Genomic DNA, 18869 nt, shown 5'->3' with positions numbered 1-18869 from the left:
CGCAAATTTCCCCCACAAGTATGCACTTATTTCTTGCTTGCCGCACACGCTGATGAATTAGGCTACTTTGTAGTGTGCTTTAAAGTCTAATTGTGGTAGGGAAGCTTGGATTGTGGTCAGATGATGGGGGCAAATTATTTTAGGAGTTTGGATCACAAATTCTGCATCTAAAAGCCTTCAAAATATCAGTTTATATTGGGTCTTGGGGTTTCATAACAAATTTTAATTGAAATTAGTACAAACGTCAGACGTTATGCCTTGAATTTTCCAGGCACCCTGGAGTTTGAGGGACCTGCCTTGCAAAGCAGCCTTGGGTATGACCAGAATAAGAAGATTATTGGTGAGGCTAAATTAATTATTCTAGTTATTAGATTACATTCTTCACTTATGACTCTGAAAAAAAATTGTTGTGGAATTAAACGGTTTGCCGTTATCCCGTGGTTTCATTCACCCCACAGGCTGCGAGGTGAATGAAGGCCCGCTGGCCGTCTTTTACCCCGTTGATATCAATGTGCCAGTGGACCGGCCTGGCCGGGATACCACCAGCATCACTTCACCTCTCCACGTTTCCAAGTTGCAGCCCCATCCTCCTCTCTCCGTTCATTGGTGACACTTGATGCCCATCACGAGGAGCGAGCCGCGGGGCATTCCCTATCCGCGTGCTTCGTCGGAAGTGGTCGCCTTTTCCCTTTGCTCCATTGGACCGAGTCCCTGTCAGTCGGGATCCCTCACGCTGAGTACAGTCCGCCTCTCCGACTCTGTGTCTGCTCAGACTACCGTCATATTGGTTGCTAGAAGCAGCAACGACCACGGCAGAAAAGAAGACCCCCACCATGATGAAGAACGGGCTTCCACGGCGCTTAACGGACGAATTAGTTTTTTAAATACATTTTAAATTAATAAATTAAATAGTCGGGATGATACCGTCAAGTATTCGTGTACCTTCAGTGGTTTCAGCCGACACCGTGGTCCGCAAGGGGGATATATGCCTGAGTTCTCTTAATAGCCATTTTTTGCAGACAAAGAGAGCTGTTGAATAGAGCTTTCAGGAGACACACGGGTAAGATATGACATTTAGAAACTAATCTGCACTTGCCGAACTTGGCACGTTTGTCTTCTTAGCTCATCTAATAGTACACAGGACCGTCTGGTTAACTTATAAAAAAAATGTGGAATTTTATTTTTTTTTTAAACAAGCTAAAATGCTAACTCCGCTAGCTGGTTAGTTAGCCAAAGCTAACTAAAACGCTAGAAATTCCCGTTCTGGGGAATGCTAACAATTAGCATTTTTGACAGTTCACAAGCCCGAACAGTACCTTGATTATATCTTTGGCTAACTAAATGACAGATATCTCTAATATTTGCTTCTTTAAGCATTATATTTATATGACTGTAGTCCACGAGTTAGCTCGGCAATTATGAGCCTGGAAAACGTTTTTAGAAGTTACATTTAGAGGTGTCCGGGGGGGCTGGATGTGGTTCGTTAGCGGGTTAGCAAGTGAGCTAACTTGGCTGGGACAGGGAAAATGTGGGGCCTCCAGGACCCCAGAGGCCTTCCAGCCAGATCTATGAACCAGCTATGATAACGTTTTAGCGCGATTGTCGGATTTCTGTTGACTTTAATAGCACATGAATCTGTAATGTAGCCAACGATACTATAACGGACCTGTCAAGATTGCATTGAAACGAAGACTGTTTTTGTAATCGTATAACTTAAGGCAGTTAGCATTGCATCTAAACGGATTTGGAAATATGTCTTTGTTATTAATTTGAGATTTTCTTTTTAGATTAAACAAAGTATATATTTATTAAATGATGTATTTTTAACGATGTACTAAGCTCAAACAACTAACAAAGGAACACGGGTGTCGAATAATTGCTGTGGAAACAGCGTTGATTCAGTTCAAGTAGTGCATTATTGAGTATGGATGGAAATGTTGCTTCAAAGGTGTATTTTCACCGAGGAGTTCTTCAGCGTCCGGTTTGTCAGGTTTTAAGCGGTGGGGGAAAACAATCGGCGTGCTCATCCGTTTTGGTTTTTTCTTATTGTATGGCATGTCCCACAAATCTTCTATAATGTGAGGAGCTACAAATACCTCATTAACTCTGTTCTGGTCTGAGCAGGGGAGGCATCCTCCCTTAATCTTGTCTTCTCTCCAGACCTCTCTTAGATCAGTGTGGTCCCAGGAGAATGGGTGTGTTGGATTGTCGGAGAGAAGTAGCCTAGTTCTGTTTCAGGACGGCTGAAATGGCTGTGGACTGGATCACACTTGGTGCAGCCATTGTTGACAGCAGCAAAAGTTAGAAGGTTCAGGAGGACTGTCTCAGTCTTGAATTGGCTTTAATTGCAGACGCATGTCTACATTATGATATGTGTGTGTCGTCTGTTCTTTATCAATTTGAAATATACAAAAGTTCTATAATATTATTTGGTATCACATGAATTGGGTATTTGGACATATGGTGGTCTGTGCTATTCTGTGTTAATTAAATGCACTGACCTGAAAGCTACTGATTGTATGTTTGCAGTTGTTCAGGCAGTGCCAGCATGTCTGGTATGACAGTAGCCACACTAATGAGAACAAGGAACAGATAAGACTGAAGTACAAGTTGGCAGATTTTCAGTTATAGGTGCCAGTTTTCATGAAACAACTCTGAGCATTGTGCTTCTGTGTATCTTAGGGTAATTGTTTGAATTAGTGTCACAGTGGACATAAAACTGTCAGACTAACCAGCAAACTTGTATTCTTTAGTTTTTTGTTTGTTTTTTCTTTTTAGATGTTTGTCAAAGGTGATTTGGAATATGGTGCCAAGTTTATGATATAATCATACTTGTGCATGAAAAGTAGTTGTATGGTTATAGCTTTTGGAAGCCAGGGACTATGTAGTCATAGTTATTGTAAACTGGAACATTGCAAGGTTTGTGTTTTTGGGTTTTTTTGAACTGATTCGCAAGATAAAGAATAACTCTCACCAGCCCGGATGGAAAAGCTCTTGAGATGTAACTAGGGCTGCCACAAACGATTATTTTGATAGTCGACTAGTCACCGATTATTTTTGCGATTAGTCGACTAATCAGATCATGCATCCATTGGACGTAAAACGTACAGCTTATTGCACCAGCATGCATCTGCTCTTATATAACTATCATTAGCTTACAGCTTTAAGTGTTTAAGGTATGTGCTAACTAAAAATAAAGACAAGATGATAGTTTATTAAATTTTAATGAAATCTGCAGATTGTTTCGGTGGAGTTTAATAAACTCAGCCGTCTGCTCCTTGCTATCTAAAATATAACAGGACACCGGAGTATGTTCTCAGGCATCTCACACTTCTGATAATCAGTTGTTTGCTTGACATTTATTCAGTTGTGTAAAACTATAACTTTAATCCCAGCCAAACCAATTTACTCAGGAACAAATAAAATACTTAAAAAAGCCAAACAATAACATTTTTAAGTTTAACCTGAGTACTGAAAGACGGCGGTGGGTTTGAAAACGATTTGCCCGGAGTCCGGTGTTCTCACCGGCTCTAGTGAGCCTAGAACCCCGGCTAGCTATCGAGCTGGTGGGTAACAGACGTCTCCGAAAACGTCTGAGTGCTTTTGAAAATATGTGGTGTCTTCATAAACTGAGCAGATATTTGAAGTTTACACAGCTACATTCTCGCCTGAAAACATGTTAGACGTTTATTTTGTGACCCAGAAAGAATAATAAGAGTAACATTAAAGCTAACTAGCTGCCGCCATTGCTGGAAACTGAGCAGGGCCGCGCTATGAATTCTGGGACACAGCTTCTTCTTCTTTTGCCTTTAATGGCAGCTGGCATCCTTGTACATGCAGTGCTGCCATCTTCTGTTTCAGTCCGTTATTACACTCTCAAATCCTACTACTTATTCCTGCGTCTTTTGTGATCTTACAAAGCTTCAAACGATGCGTCGACTATTAAATTAGTCGTCGACGATTTTGATTGTCGACGTAATCGTGACTAGTCGACTAATCGTGGCAGTCCTAGATGTAACTGATATAATATTAGCCTCACAGTTCCAGTTCAACTTGGAGGACACACAGCAGGGTGGGAGCATGCACTTTTACTTTGGAGTTCAGTGGTTTGTTCATTTTGACAGTACAGTTACAGAATCAAGAAAACTTCTGGCAAATTTAGGTTGTGAGCAGAAAAACCGTTGTGTTCAAACAAAACTTTGGCAAATGAGAGGCTGTTGTTTGCATGTTTTGCTTTCTCAAATTGAATTGGCTGGACACACAGTTCACTTTGAGCCATGTACCTCTTCGAACAAATCTTGGAGTGCCTTTCAACATTTGGCAGTTTAAACATAAAACACTTTTATAAGCATGATCATTAATATGATGTTTAGTCCCACAATGGGAAAAGTCAAATATGGCTTTAATATCTATTCCTGAAGACACATAAATATAGTATGATTGCAATAATATTGCTGCTTTAAAAAGTTGAATTAGCTGTTTGGAAATTCTTAAAATGATACGTATCCCTCTACTACACTGGAGAATGCAAATCCTATAAAAATGCCAACATTTTTGATTTACATAACTAATACTGATTTTGTGCTACATCAATAAAAGGCTAGTCTCAATGTCTAAAGCAGGCTGTAGGTTTCCACATGTTTGAGCAATGTTTGACCAAGACAGATTTTTAAACTTGTTACAAATCCTGAGAAACAACCCTTTGAACGTACATGACGTGTTCCACTTAAGTCTGTTGTACTGTTTACTACAGTGTATGTCATCTGATAACTTAAAGTGGAACTTATACTGGTTTATAAAACTGTGTTGCTATGCACAGCATTTGTGATTGGCTGTTACTCTCTTATGAATGTACGCTCATCGGCTACTTTATTAGGGACACCACTGGCTCACTAACACAAATATATTAATCAGCTAGTAACATGGCAGTGAGTTGATGCGTTTAGACAGGTATGGTCAAGGTGACCTAGTGAAGTTCAAACTGTGCGTCAGAATAGGGAAGAAATGCGCTTTAAGCCACTCTTGTCAGCTGAGAACTGAAAACTGTGGCTACATTCATTTTTATTTTTTTTATTTTTTTGACAAACTCACCAAAATTGGACAATAGACGGCTGGAAAATGTTGCCTGGTCTGATGCTTTTCCATTTCTGCTGTGACATTTGGGGGGAGAGTCACATTTTGGCGTAAACAACATAAAAACATGGGTCCATCTTGCTTTATATCAACATTTCAGATGCAGTGGAATGGGGGATATTTGGGCCCCTTAGTTCCAGCTCGGCATCGTTGAAATGGCACAGTCTTTATGAGTGTTGTTGCTCAGCATGTCTAACCGTTTAAGACCACAGTGTACACATCTTCTCGTTGCTCCTTGCAATAGGATAACACACAATGTCAGAAAGATCAGATCATCTGAAAGTGGTTTCTCGAACATGACAATGACTTCACTGCACTGAAATGGCTGCCACAGTTGCCAGATCTCAGTCCAGTAGAGCACCTTTGGGATGTGGTGGAACGGGAGATTTTCATCCTTGATGTGCACGTGATGATTCTGCAGTGACTGTCTGATGATATCACGTCAACATGGACCGAAATCTCTGGAATGTTTCCAGCACCTTGTTGACGTGAAGGAAAAAGGTCCCAGAAACATCATATGCTTGATTATGCAGACTAGTGGCTGAAGAAAGAACTGACCTTTGGAATTCTCTAGGAGCTGTGACATCTGATTTCATTATCCAAGTAATCTGACAGTTTTTTGTTTGTTGTTGTTGTTAAAAACAGTGAAAAATGGCAGTAACAATATCTGATACACAGGCAATGCCATCATTTTCACCTATAAAACATTGCCATGATAGTTCAGATATAAATTCGAACCTCTGTTATGCACAAGTTTGGTTTAGCCTCTGCTGTTCTGACAGTGACAGATTAACTGTGTTTTGTTACTGTGAATAATTCAAACCTAAAAACTGAACTTTAATATACCGTAAGAGCAGCCAAGTCTTTTTAAAAGCCAAACCCTGTCAAATGTTTTTGACTTGGTAACTCAGTGATCAATATGCTAATTTAATCTACTCTCCACTGTTGGCTCAGATAAGATGCACTTACTTGGCACAATAATATTTGTGTGTCTCTGCGAATTCCATATAATGTGGAGATTTGGCATAAAGTGGAATTTTTATGTGCCTTGTTACAAGCGGCAGAGTAAAAGTTGTCGCTTACAATGACGTGCACAAAACTAGAAAGCAGTTCACTGACTGCTGTTGGCAATTATTTTGCTGTGTTATAGGGCAATTTAAGTCTGTAGTGCTTTTTTTCTGTGAAGCGCTGATGGGGTGACAATAACCACTGGAAAAAAAGGGAGAAACTGTGGCCAAGAACTGATAAATTGGTTTTTGCAGTGGGCTCGGTGATGGCATGATTTACAGTGGTGGGTTTTCCCCACTGCTGTCACTGTTACGGCAACAAATAGGAATGATCTCGTTTTCAGCGCTTGAGAGTAATGACCATAAACCCTGTGAAAACTGTTGTCGTAGTAAGATGCATTAGAATCAGTTTCACATACATAAAAATAATAATTTTGTAATGTAGTTGTGGCCACAACCAGCACCGCTGAAAAGTTTTCTGAGTGAGAGTCTATTGCAGCAAAGACATTGGCTTCATTGTTTAGGGCAGAGGAGAGGCTTTAAACCCAGCTTCAAACAAACATTACTAACCAGTTTAGACAATGTCATTTGTATGTTGCTGTTAGTCGTTAGAAATGATGTGTAGTTCATCACTCCATCGCCAGTCAGCAGTAGTTAGACCGCAGAATAATCTTTTATTTTTTTCCTCTTACTGGCACTACCCCTTGAGCGCATTGAATACAGACATCCAGCAGAGCAGACCATGTAGAAAACTTGATCAGGGTTGTTGTACAGACACTTACAGAGCATGGAGTAGGGATGGGTACTGCAACCAGGTATTAAACAGACCCTAGGGCTAAATTATAAAAGACTGTAGTATCAATAATCTGAAGTTATCATTAATGTTTTGTTTTTGTTACTGGATGCAAAACCCCCCCCAAAACAACACAAAAAACATGTTTATTATTGGTACACGAGGCTTATCTTTCTGAGCTCCTCTGTTAGTTAGTAAGACATAAATCTGCAGTGCATTTTTTTTCTGTTCCCTATTTAGAAGACAGTTCTCTCTTTCTCTTTTGGAGCCTGCATGCAAGGGGCGGGACACGGGGCAGCTCTGTCCCACACACAGAAAATTAAATGCTCAAAAGTGTGGTTGAACTTTGCCAGAGTTGATGCTGACACTGGTTGTTGCCACAGTTGCAGCGGTCTTTTAATGGCGGAAACACAGTCAGTGTGTTGAAACTTTAGTGAAAGTACATCACATTCAGGTTTTTGACATGCGGTTTTTGACTGTAGCGCTGGTAGCACTCCCACAATTATTCAAATTATCAGTTGTTTCATCTAAAATATGGACCTGGGTTAATGAGTCAAAGTCACTATTAGCAGGCCGACTGTTACGGGTGAGTGTATTCAGTCTGGGATGGTCATCATCTGGACCGTCGCTCCCAATCCCAATAATTTTTTTTCATAATTTGATTGTTATGTTACTCCCAATAAAAAAATCCCAATAAGAATATTAAATTCGTACCTTATTGCTGGTATCACATGTAGTTGGCAGGTGAAAATAGCAATGGGAAAATGCCAAATGGGAAGTGAGCCAAATAAATTAATGACATTTTAAATAGGTTGTCGTGTATACAACTTGGTGCCAGAGCAGTCGAAATATAAACCTAAACTTCTTTTATGCTCAAGTTGGGATTTGCCTTTGCTGTGTTAACAGTGAGTATTTCACTGTTCACTGGTCGGTACAGCTATCAAACTTTGTATGAAAGCAATCCTGTTGCAAAATAAAACAGATTTGATTGCATTATATAGGCCATCTCGCAGCTGAATGTTGTTTACAACAAAGCAGAAAATGGCATCGCATGTTGTCATGTTTCTCGGTTAACAGATTTTAAAACTGATTCAAGTTTATATAGACACAATAAGTCTGTAAATGACACACAGAGCTTGACAACAGACTCACGTGACTGTCTGGGACCTGTTTTGAACAGGACTTAAATCAAACCTTTATTTGTAGTGATTGTGGAGGTTTTATGTGTTACTGATTTTATTTTTATCTTGGCTATTAATAGTTAAAATAACAACACAAAAATGTTCATTAAAAATAAATTGACAAAAAAGAATTGGATAAACAAACTATTGACTCCTGCTTCTTTAAAGTTGCCTTTTCTTCTGAGTTTATACAGTAACGCTCATTTCAAAAAGTTATAGTGTTAATAGACTAGATCACAGTATTGTAAGAGGTATGTTTTCTAAACGTTTTTTCTAAAATAATAACCTGATCCATTTTATAAATATTTTTTGGTTTTCTGTTTCCCCAAGCCTCTAATTCAGTGTGCCATTTTTATTGAAATGTCTTTAGTTTGATATAATATTGATGAAGTTTTAGACATTTTTTTTTGGAGGTTTTATAACATATAGTAGTTAGTTGTCATGCTTTGAAGTCTGTTCATACATGGTTACTATATCACCATCATTCATCATAATTTTGGCTTCATTTTTCATTATCCTAGTACCAGTTAATATGTACTTAGTACAGATCGTTGTTGGAAGGAGGACGAACTGACTACCTGTGGAAAAATGGCAGAAAATTACTTTTATTTGATTTCCATTTTCAATAATCATAACCAATTCACTGCACAGATGAGGTGGTGGTATAAAAGTTAACCTCTGCTCGCTTGCATTGTGGAATTTTGATGGCATCTGCTTGAATTTTGAAGGCTGTTTTACCAAAATAGCAAACTTCTTTAGCACTTAGTCTGCAACTTCAGGCTCTTGTTTTAATAAGCTTATACGATGTCAATAAATAAAAACTGACAAAAATAAATAAATAAAAATAAATGCAGTAGAGTGAAATATATTTCACGAGTAACTAGACTGTTTGTTCTGGGAAAGCACAGTGCATTTACAACAAAATGGTGAAAGGCCTCAAGGATAGAAATGTATCAGCCAGCTGATTGGTCGAGAATCTCATGGAGCCAGTGTCAAGAGAGGTACACACTTTGAAGCTGGCATCCACCTTAAAGGAGTTGTAGACTGATTTTGTGTATTTATTGCAGATTAATGTAGACATTACATGGCTATTTATAACCTTTGTCAGGTAGCTATTTTGCATGGACTGGGTTGTGAAATAAAATGGACATATTGAAGTTTATTGCAAATTCTTTGGGTAATGCCAGCTGGGTTGTAAGTTACACCAGTGTTGCAGTTTGTTTTCTGGGGTATAGCAACCAATAGTGGCTGTTAAATGGAGACTCATTGTTCTGTCCTCGTCGTTTTCTTCTGACAAAGCAAATCCATAAGTGGGCCAGGGTCCTAAGTCTGTGATAAACTTAGCGAGCTGCCTTGAGCAAATGTCATGTGCTGAATCTCAGCGTAGTTTGCTTACCTTGCGTAACATTTTCTGTCACAGCTGATAGTGTTGAACCGTGATGTGTTCGTTAGTATTTATAGGTAAACTTTACTCTGCATGCTGGTTGACATGATGTTTCATAATCGTTGGGTAACAGGTTTTAGCCCAGAAGAAGATTGAGTAAACTGACCAAAAACAAGAAAAGAAAGGAAGTTAGGTTTGATGATTCCAGAGAGACTTGAAGACTTTTGTGTTAGTAGCTCATTAAATGCCTGTTCTTTTAAGTATGGTACAATATGGTTTCTGTGCTAATTTCTTGCACTCGTTTCATTCAAAGTTGACTGAAGACAGACTAAAATTAGTTTTAGAAATGGATGATTTGCTGTAATTCCTTTTAGCAACAAAGACCCTAAAGACCCTTGACAGATATATTTAGATTTTCTTATAGAACAATACAATATTTAGCGATTTTAAAATCATGGACAATGTTTGTTTGTTTTTTCCCCTTTTTTCAGACAAAAATAATGAACATATTTCCCTAAAATGTATCCCTGCTGAGATAATATAATGGAATAATTTTGTCACAATAAGTCATGAATTTGTTGTTTTGTGGCATTAAATGTGTTGCTAATAGTGAAGTTGCAGAGTGCTCTGTAGTGGACGAACTGTGCGGCACAAACATGGTTGAAGGGTGTTTCTCCCATCTCTTCTTCACTTTAATTCTCATTTGTCTGTTGTAAATGGGGATACCAGTATATATGCAAATGGCTAATATCTGCACCATCAGGATCTAAACCTAAACACTAGTGTGAAGAAGTGCTAAGCTGTTTGGTTGAAGATACTGTTTTGTTATACGCATCTTTTTGTTTTGCCAGTTCTGTGGACACTAACAAAGCCATGATGTCAAAAAACTCATCAGAAACAGGAAAGGAAATGCTGTAGAAATAGTCAGTTATAAATTCCTTTAGGGCTTTGGCTGCTTCCCTATAGTAACTCTGCTCACTGTAAAATTTGGATTATTAGAATGCACTCTAGTGCTAGAACTTCCAAATCCCTGTCAAAGTCTACTAGTGATAAATCAACCACTTATGTGAGAGTGTATGTGAATATACATGTGCCCTGTCTGCTGCTGTTACAGGGAAGGTTTTTGGTCAGGTCTAGACTGGCTCTGTAATACAGTACATACCAGCAGATCAGCTGTGAGCAGATCCTAGGTTCATTTATAGCTGTGGCCTTGTGTCCCTGCATGTCTGCCTGGCAACTCGTAGCTCTGCTGTTCCAACAGCTCAAGCTCACCCACCTCCCAGACACTCTGGCCCCGTTATACTCTCACCATGTCTAATTACTAGATACACATTAGTCTGGGGAATTTAAATGTAGGGCATTCTTTGTGTAGCTTGTACCTCAGTGTTAAATGTAGGTACCATTGCTGCTGTTGGGATGTTCTCACCTGTGAGTTAATCAGCTTTGTCTTCTCTTATATTCAGGTCCCAGGGGCTCCTATTAATGAAGAAAGTGGGCATCATGTGGAGCAATCTGAAGAGCAGATGCCAGACACTCTTCCACAACAACAGTTCAGGACCCCATGAAAGCAGGATTGAGGCAGACACTGTCCACTGTGTGGTGGATATCGGTCAAGGAGGCAGCTCAGGTGGGGCACAGGCATCAGGAGCCTCCAGCCCGTCACGAAGCCTCCTACCAGTGCCAGTGGTAACAGCAGGGCGCCGTCATCATAATTGTGTGTCGGACATACCTCAGATTGTAGAGATAACTATCGACAAGGACGTTGAAGATGTGCGGGGTGGGTCCGGGGGTGTTCCCTTGGCTCGCAGAGACTCCTACTCCCGTCATGCCCCGTGGGGGGGCAAGAAAAAACACTCATGTTCCACCAAAACCCAAAGCTCTTTGGAGGCAGATAGGCGGTCTGGCCGCCTACGAGGTAGTGGGAACCGTAGGGACAGGCGCTATGGGGTCAGCTCTATCCAGGAGACAAATGACTCTGTATCGGTAGGACGCAGTCTGAACGGTCGGTCTCTGCGCCAGCGGCTAAGTGATACAGTTGGGTTGTGCTTACCCCTGCCTGCTCGCAGGTGCTCACGTTCCTCTAAGAACACAGTCACCTCCAAACGTAAGATTCACCTCACAGAGCTCATGTTGGAGACCTGCCCCTTTCCACCAGGCTCAGACCTTGCTCACAAATGGCACTTGATCAAACAGCACACAGCACCAGTCAGCCCGCATTCCTCTACTGCCCTTCTGGATGCTTTTGACCCAGCCCACCCCTCTCCCGAGGATGAGGAAGAACGTCTGCGCGAGCGCCGCAGGCTCAGCATCGAGGAAGGTGTGGACCCACCACCCAATGCACAGATCCACACCCTGGAGGCCTCAGTGCCAGGATCCTCTCTCTACAAACTGGGACCAAAAATGGCTCCTGGCATGGGAGAGGCCTCTGGGGAAGGCCGGGTCACAGGGGCCGGGAGCTCTTTGGCTGCTGCGTCATCAGGAGCCTGTGGGCAGTTGTTGGGGGCTGCAGCGTCATCCCAGGACTGTGACTCTGAGGAGGATTCAACCACCCTTTGTCTGCAGGCCAGGAGGCCCAAGCAGAGGCATGCTTCAGGGGATGGTCACCTTAGCCGACAACAACCCGGTCCCTGGAAGGTTCATACTCAGATAGACTACATCCATTGTCTGGTGCCAGATCTTTTAGAGATTACAGCTCTGCCCTGTTACTGGGGCGTAATGGACCGCTACGAGGCAGAGGCGCTGTTGGATGGAAGGCCTGAGGGCACCTTCCTGCTGCGTGACTCAGCCCAGGAGGACTACCTCTTCTCTGTTAGCTTCCGCCGTTACAATCGCTCCCTGCACGCACGCATCGAGCAGTGGAACCACAACTTCAGCTTTGACGCTCATGATCCTTGCGTGTTCCACTCTTCCACTGTCACAGGACTGCTGGAGCACTATAAAGACCCCAGCGCCTGCATGTTTTTCGAACCTTTGCTTACAGCGCCTCTTCATCGGACTTTCCCCTTTGGCCTGCAGCACCTGGCACGGGCCGCCATCTGCCGCTGGACCACTTACGATGGTATAGGGTCTCTGCCATTGCCTCCTGCCCTGCAGGACTTCCTCAAGGAGTATCACTATAAACAGAAAGTACGAGTTCGCTGGCTAGAGAGGGAACCGCCACTCAAAGTCAAATAGGGTGGTTTCTCCATTGCCTGTTAGACATGCTGCAGGAGGAATTCATAACTTTAGAAATTCCTCATTAGCAAAATGGAAGCTATACTGATATGGCTTTCTTACCGGTGGGGGATCGAGTTTAAGTGTATCAAGCTATACAAGATTCATTCTAAACTTTGTTTTAGTTATTACTTACATCACAAAAGTACATATGATTATATTCAGTATAATGCTGTCTGGCAAGCACATGTTTTTGCGTTGAACAGGTTGTTTTGACAGGGAGGGGAGACACAAATATCAGTGCTTTGTGTCTTTCTTTTTTTTTTTCTTTCTCCTGCTTTGTGCTAAGTGTCTGCCTGATCCCACAACATCACCCTGCCTGTAGACCTGCCTGCATGCCTCCCCCATTCATCCTAAATTGCTATTTAGGCTTACATGGCTATGTTGTACAGCTCACTTTGTGTGCTCTTACTTTTCTTCCTTAGCTTGTCAAAGCACCTAGTGGAGCACCTTTACAAGAGAAGGTGTGTGTGTCTGTGTGTGTGTGTGTGTGGGTTGAGAGGGGATCTGGAGGTGCTATTTTGGTATACTGCAGTCAGAGCTTGTCCTATGGATAGAGCTACATAAGTCATATTCTTTGCCATCTTGTTGCATGCATCAGTGAAGCCAGAGATGAAGGAAAACAAGTGATTTCTAAGGATTATGCGTAAGTCCTAAAGGAACATTAGTTTCTTTTTTAGCAGTATGGTGAGTGATGATTAATAAATCAGTTGACTGTGTGACATTTTAGTAAGCAAGCTAAACTTGTCAGCTTTATTCCACCTGTGTGGCATTGCTTTGGAAACATGACAGATTGTGAGGAAATCTTGTCATTGGTGCAGTTGTGAAAGCAGCCTGTCACTTCCTCACTGACCATAGGCAGTTTGGCATGTGGACACATGCATTCAAGTTCAGTTCTTCCTTTCTTCCTTCCGTTTTATAGATGCCTCCTTAAGCTCACGATCCATTTGTTGCATCGGCAATATCTGTATATTCAATATATAAATAAAAATTCAAATGTATAAATAAATCTCAATACATGAATTCTATATATGTGATTACATTTAAATCATTAGTGCAGCTAGGCCTGGGTTCTTTTGGTTACAATAAGGAATCCTAACAAATGTGTTTCATAGGAAACAGCTGTGTGAAGACCGTATCTCTTTAAGCAAGTCGATTTACAGTGTAGTGAGGCAGTAATGAGCCTTGTTCAGGATTGGGCTGTGTCATGAGACACTTCATATAGTCATAGATGAATGAAGAGGATTTCAAAAGCTCAGCAAGAATCTTCTAAAATAGGAAAGAACAACTCCCAGGATTAGACTGCAGTGCTACTTTCTCTCTCTGTTCATTGTCATAATTACAGTATTAAATGATGAGAACCCTCAACTCTTGAGAGGCGGGCATATCCTCATTTTAGTTATCTAGCCTGTCATTTCCATAATGTCTCAGTAAGTATAACCTGTGTGCCTCATACATATCCAGTAATATGTTACTTTATTTTCCAAACAAGAGTGGGAGGTGCCTCAGCACGATCCACCCGGCTCGCATCAAATAAAACTGAAGATGGTCATAATGAAGAGTTGAAGGAGCACTAAGCTCAATATTTATTGTGCACATTAAAGATCTTATAATGGATAACATTTTAGTGGTGCTATGTTGATTAAGCTCTTGCAGATTATTGAAATAATGGTGTGCATTAGTCACATCTGTTCTGACTCTGTGCGCGCATTAGCCGTTCTTTATTGTTGGGTCCAGAGTCAGTTGTGCTGCTGTAGCATGTTTCAGTTTAGATAGCCAACCTGTCACATGTATATTTTTTTCATCCTCCGCTTGTCAGACAGCTGTAATGAGTGAGCCAGAAGCTTAACTCTCTACTGTGAGCATGTTGAATGATCTAACTAAGCTATCAGTATTAAAATCAGTTCATCAGCACAAGTATTTGTTCAGTCTCCCGAGTAGTTGTAAATATGTAATAACTGGCTTTTAAATAACTGACATAAGTTGAAATTTTAATAAAATGTATAGATGACTGAAGAAGGAGGAGATGGGTGGAGACTGAGTAGTTTCATTGGGATGTAATCCTTCACATTAATGTTTCAAACTAAAATATTTAAACTGAGATACAGATGAGATCATGATCACTGAGCTACTCTGTTGAGTTCTCAAACTGTTTTAGTTTGTTTTCTCATGTCAGCCCACTCAGCTGTTAAAAGATGTAGTTCCCATCAGTAAGGATGAATCATGAACAAATATATCATTTATTTCTTATATCTGCATCTGTGACCAAAGCTCTTGCACAAACCTGCATGTATTAACTAGTAGATTAAAGCTTATGTAGTGTTAGACTTTAACTAGTTTAGATTTTGGTTTTACAAACAATTAATGGCTAGTTCCCTACTACACTATGTAAGACTTAGAGCTACACCATCAACTCGCTACCAAATACCTTTCCTCTGCTAAACAGTCGTCCAGTTTCTATGGATTTATCAGGTGATGATTTTTCTGCAAGTGGTAACACGATTGGTTAAAGGACTTCACCAACCAGTATTAGCTTTTTTTGGCTATTTTGTGAACTGATCAAAGTTTTACTTCTTGTTTACTCAAGTTGTAGTACTCTTCTAACAGCACTGCAGGTCTCTTTGTATGTTAATCACTAGTGTTAGCTGAAGTGGCAGGCGTGACCCTTAGGAGTGGAATAAGGCTGACACTGAGTTTTCTTGCATGTGCACTTCTATGTTTGAGGTATTTTAGCTTCCACACTGAACTGTACAAATGAAACCCCCAAACGAAGCATATGTCAGACCATCTTTCTCACTGTCTTGTCGCTCACGCTGCAGCCTAGCAATGGCACACAGCTGCTACAGTACAAGTGCTGCATCCTATATGCAGACACAGATCAAAGGCCAGCGTTGCCATTCTAGAGCCATCGTTCACTGTGCTGTAAGGTCCAGTCTGTGTTGCTTTTTCTTTATTATTATTCTAATATACAAACTGTTCCCTTGCCGTCCAGCCACATCGCTGACATCACTGTGAAGATGGTGTCCCGTTTAGGCTGAGGTGAACAATAGGGAGGGAGGAGAAGAGATGTAGCTGGCTTGCTGAGTCCTGGCTTCCTGTTGCTGCAACAGCATGCTCACAGAAAGGACAAGGGATTTGTCTAAATAAATAGCACTTTAATTGTGTATTTGTTTTATGCAGAGCAGCCCGCAAGTGTTGGGACAGTGACATGTTTGTTTAGTGTTTTTCCCCCTGTCTTTAGTCCAGCATATTGGATTTAATCAAGCTGAGGAACAGATAAGTGTGTGGTTGGAGTTGTTGGCCGTTTAGTCGACTTCTCAGAACAAAATTTACAAGTAGGGTCAACAGAGTCAGTCTTCTGCAACTAATCCCTGCTGAATTGAGTGATTGCCTTCACTCTTATGTTGAGGATCACTGTTTGTCTGCGTTGATCCAAAACAGAGGAATTGCACTATCCACACCCCCGCAGGGATTTGAGTACTCCAAAACCTACTGAGAAATTTGAATATTTTTCATAATTTTTATACCATTTTGCCGAATTAAAGATCCAAAACAACTGAAAATGTTCCACTGTCCAAATTCTTGTGGACCGTACCGTGTGTGTGTGTGTGTGTGTGTGTGTGTGTGTGTGTGTGTTAGCTGAAGATGGCGAGACTTGGGTGAGTGTTACGAGGGGTGGGGGGAGCCGGTGCTCCTAAAATATTTCACAGGTGTTGTAGGGTGTGTTGATGGGAGTCCCCGCCTCGCTGAAGACTCGTGCGTTTGTGTGTGTTTGTGTGTGGATGTATGTTAGCATACGGACAGAGCCACACAGGGAGAGTTTCCCGCGGAGAGACGGGCAGAGTTGAATGTGAGGGGTGACGACAGTGACTCCTATGAACAACGCCTCTCTGCCCCTGTTCTCCCCCCGCCTCCCCGCTTATTCTCAGGCAGGCCCATTGCAAGGAGAGTCCCAGGACCCTCTCAACCCAGTTTTCCCCATGGGAAATATCTGACATTAACCGTAGCACGTTTGCCATATAACCTGTAGATTTAGGTGAGAAAAAAACCAACGTATGAATGATGGATTTGTGTAATAGCCTGATGAAAAGACATTTTATTCTTCAGTGGTGCATACACTGTCTGGAACACACACAGATTTGCACACACTATCAACACTTCTAACAAATGCACTACCCCAGGTATTCACACACCCTCCCTCCCCCCTTAAGCCAGGGATGTATAAACATGGACCACATTTAGCCAGCGCCACGTTTCTGTGCAACACCCCGCCCACACACACACACAAAAAAGGGAAGGTAAAGCTGTGTGTGTATATTCTGTGTTCTTAAGACAAACAAAATACCACAAAAAAAGCTTAACATTTCTTTGGTATGACACTATTGGGCTGCACTATGAGAGCCTTGTGTGTGTGGAGGCAAACCACAAACTCTACTCTAGACGAGAGATGGTTGTCTCCTTAGCTGTCCCTTAAAATAATAGCAATACCCCTGGATATAGGACATATAAACCAACCACCACCACGGTACGACTCATGGTATCAGATCCTAGAATAAAAGAGAGAAAAACAAAAATAAGAGATATTTAATTTTTTCATGTTCCCATATATAAATATATATATATTTTAGAAAGCTGGGTTAAGTGCTTTATGCAAACAGAAGTATGAAAGAATTATTATTTTTCCTTATTACTGCTCCCTAATATGCAATGGAGTGTAGTGTAACAATGGTTGCAATCCTCTGTCACTTTAATGCTGTATGTGCACATTGGTTGCTGGGTGGATGTGGGTGCCGAGGCAACAGGACTTGACAATGATGGGAACTAATGGTTGTCACTCTGCAGCACCGGGATGTTCCCAGACTGCCCTATTCGTTTTGGCCAATCACAGAAAGCCCTTTAAATCCAGGGCCACAGCCGCTGCTGCGGGGCTGACCAAACTGTCATCAGACGAATATCGCCGTTCTGTTCTTTTCTGCTTTTCCTCACCTGTTTCTTTTCTTTCTTTCTTCTGCTGTCAGGTAGAATTTGGAGCGTGTAAATGGCATAATCATGTTCACATTTCACTGTCTGTTCTGTGTATCTGCATCACCATTCAAAGAGGAAAAAAAAAAAGTTGTTTTCCAGTATAACCTGTTCATTTTTAAGAGCCGTATGATGCGACACTTGTAGCTGTCACTCTTGGTGCTTGGCTTATGCTTCATTGTCTTAATATTCCAAATAAAACTGTTAAGTGTAATCCACACTGGCCCATGATATAATGTGTATGTATTTTTTTCCCCTTTATTATTCCATCATACATGTCCGTATTAGCCAAAAGTAGAGTTACTACAGTTTAGTTTGGTAGTTTTGAGTGGGGGAAAAATAAGACAATCTTAGTGGGGGACGTGTTGGCCCACCTGCCAAATCCTACTTTGTACACTCGTACAGGACACCATCCATGGATGCAGGAACCTCAGACTTTCCCTTATTACTCACTTATTCGGGGCAGACTGTGTGGATGCCCCTGCATTTTATAGGCTGACGTGTTAATCATAGCTCACATCTTGCCCAGTTACATTTTATGTTCTGGTCTCTTGGTATGGATGGTATGTCAGTCTGTTACACAGGAACCAATCAAAATCTCAGTTTTGGGCATGACTTGGGCAATACAACTTTCATTCAATTTAACAAACTATTCTGTCTCAGAGAGAACGGCAAGTAGAAGATGAGCCAGGTAGCAAAATGTAAATAAGAAATAACTTGTGTTTAGACGCCACCAGTTTTCACAAAGTGCGCTTTATTGAAGTTTTCTGAAGTGAATTATTAAAAAACACAAAACATCCAACACATTAGTGTTTAACTCTGACAAAGTCATTAAATTGGTTTAGCTTTGCTACTGAAGCTGTAATATAAAACCATGGTATTGATACTGAAAGTCTCTCATAGGAAAAAAAAAATATGACGAACAAGCAAAAAGCTCATCTTGTGTGTTGATAATTGTGCACATAGATCAAAGTGTGAGATGCGTGATTCTGTAGAAAACAGCTGTCTGTCCCTGAGAGCTGAGAAATGCTTTAAAGAAAAACACAAACTTGTATCCAAAGTTGTTTCCAAAACTTTGCCGAAAATCCTTTTAGGACAAGCATTACCATGTTTTACTTTTGACTTGATGACATGGA

General features: G+C 41.1%; 1 protein-coding gene across 1 annotated transcript; it reads left to right on the top strand.

Moving 5' to 3' along the window:
* The first annotated feature begins 558 nt into the window (after nucleotides 1-558).
* socs5b (suppressor of cytokine signaling 5b) lies at nucleotides 559-17969 on the top strand. Its single transcript, XM_031741106.2, has 2 exons — nucleotides 559-1060; nucleotides 10962-17969. Exon 2 carries the CDS (start codon nucleotides 10981-10983, stop codon nucleotides 12670-12672), a length of 1692 nt encoding a protein of 563 aa, XP_031596966.1. The 5' UTR covers nucleotides 559-1060; nucleotides 10962-10980; the 3' UTR covers nucleotides 12673-17969.
* The last annotated feature ends 900 nt before the right edge of the window (nucleotides 17970-18869 follow it).

This window comes from Oreochromis aureus, linkage group 13 (assembly GCF_013358895.1).
Source record: "Oreochromis aureus strain Israel breed Guangdong linkage group 13, ZZ_aureus, whole genome shotgun sequence".
Classification (NCBI taxonomy): Eukaryota; Metazoa; Chordata; class Actinopteri; order Cichliformes; family Cichlidae; genus Oreochromis; species Oreochromis aureus.
The sequence above is the reverse complement of the archived record's forward strand: the minus strand, read 5'-3'. Positions and strand labels throughout refer to the sequence as shown.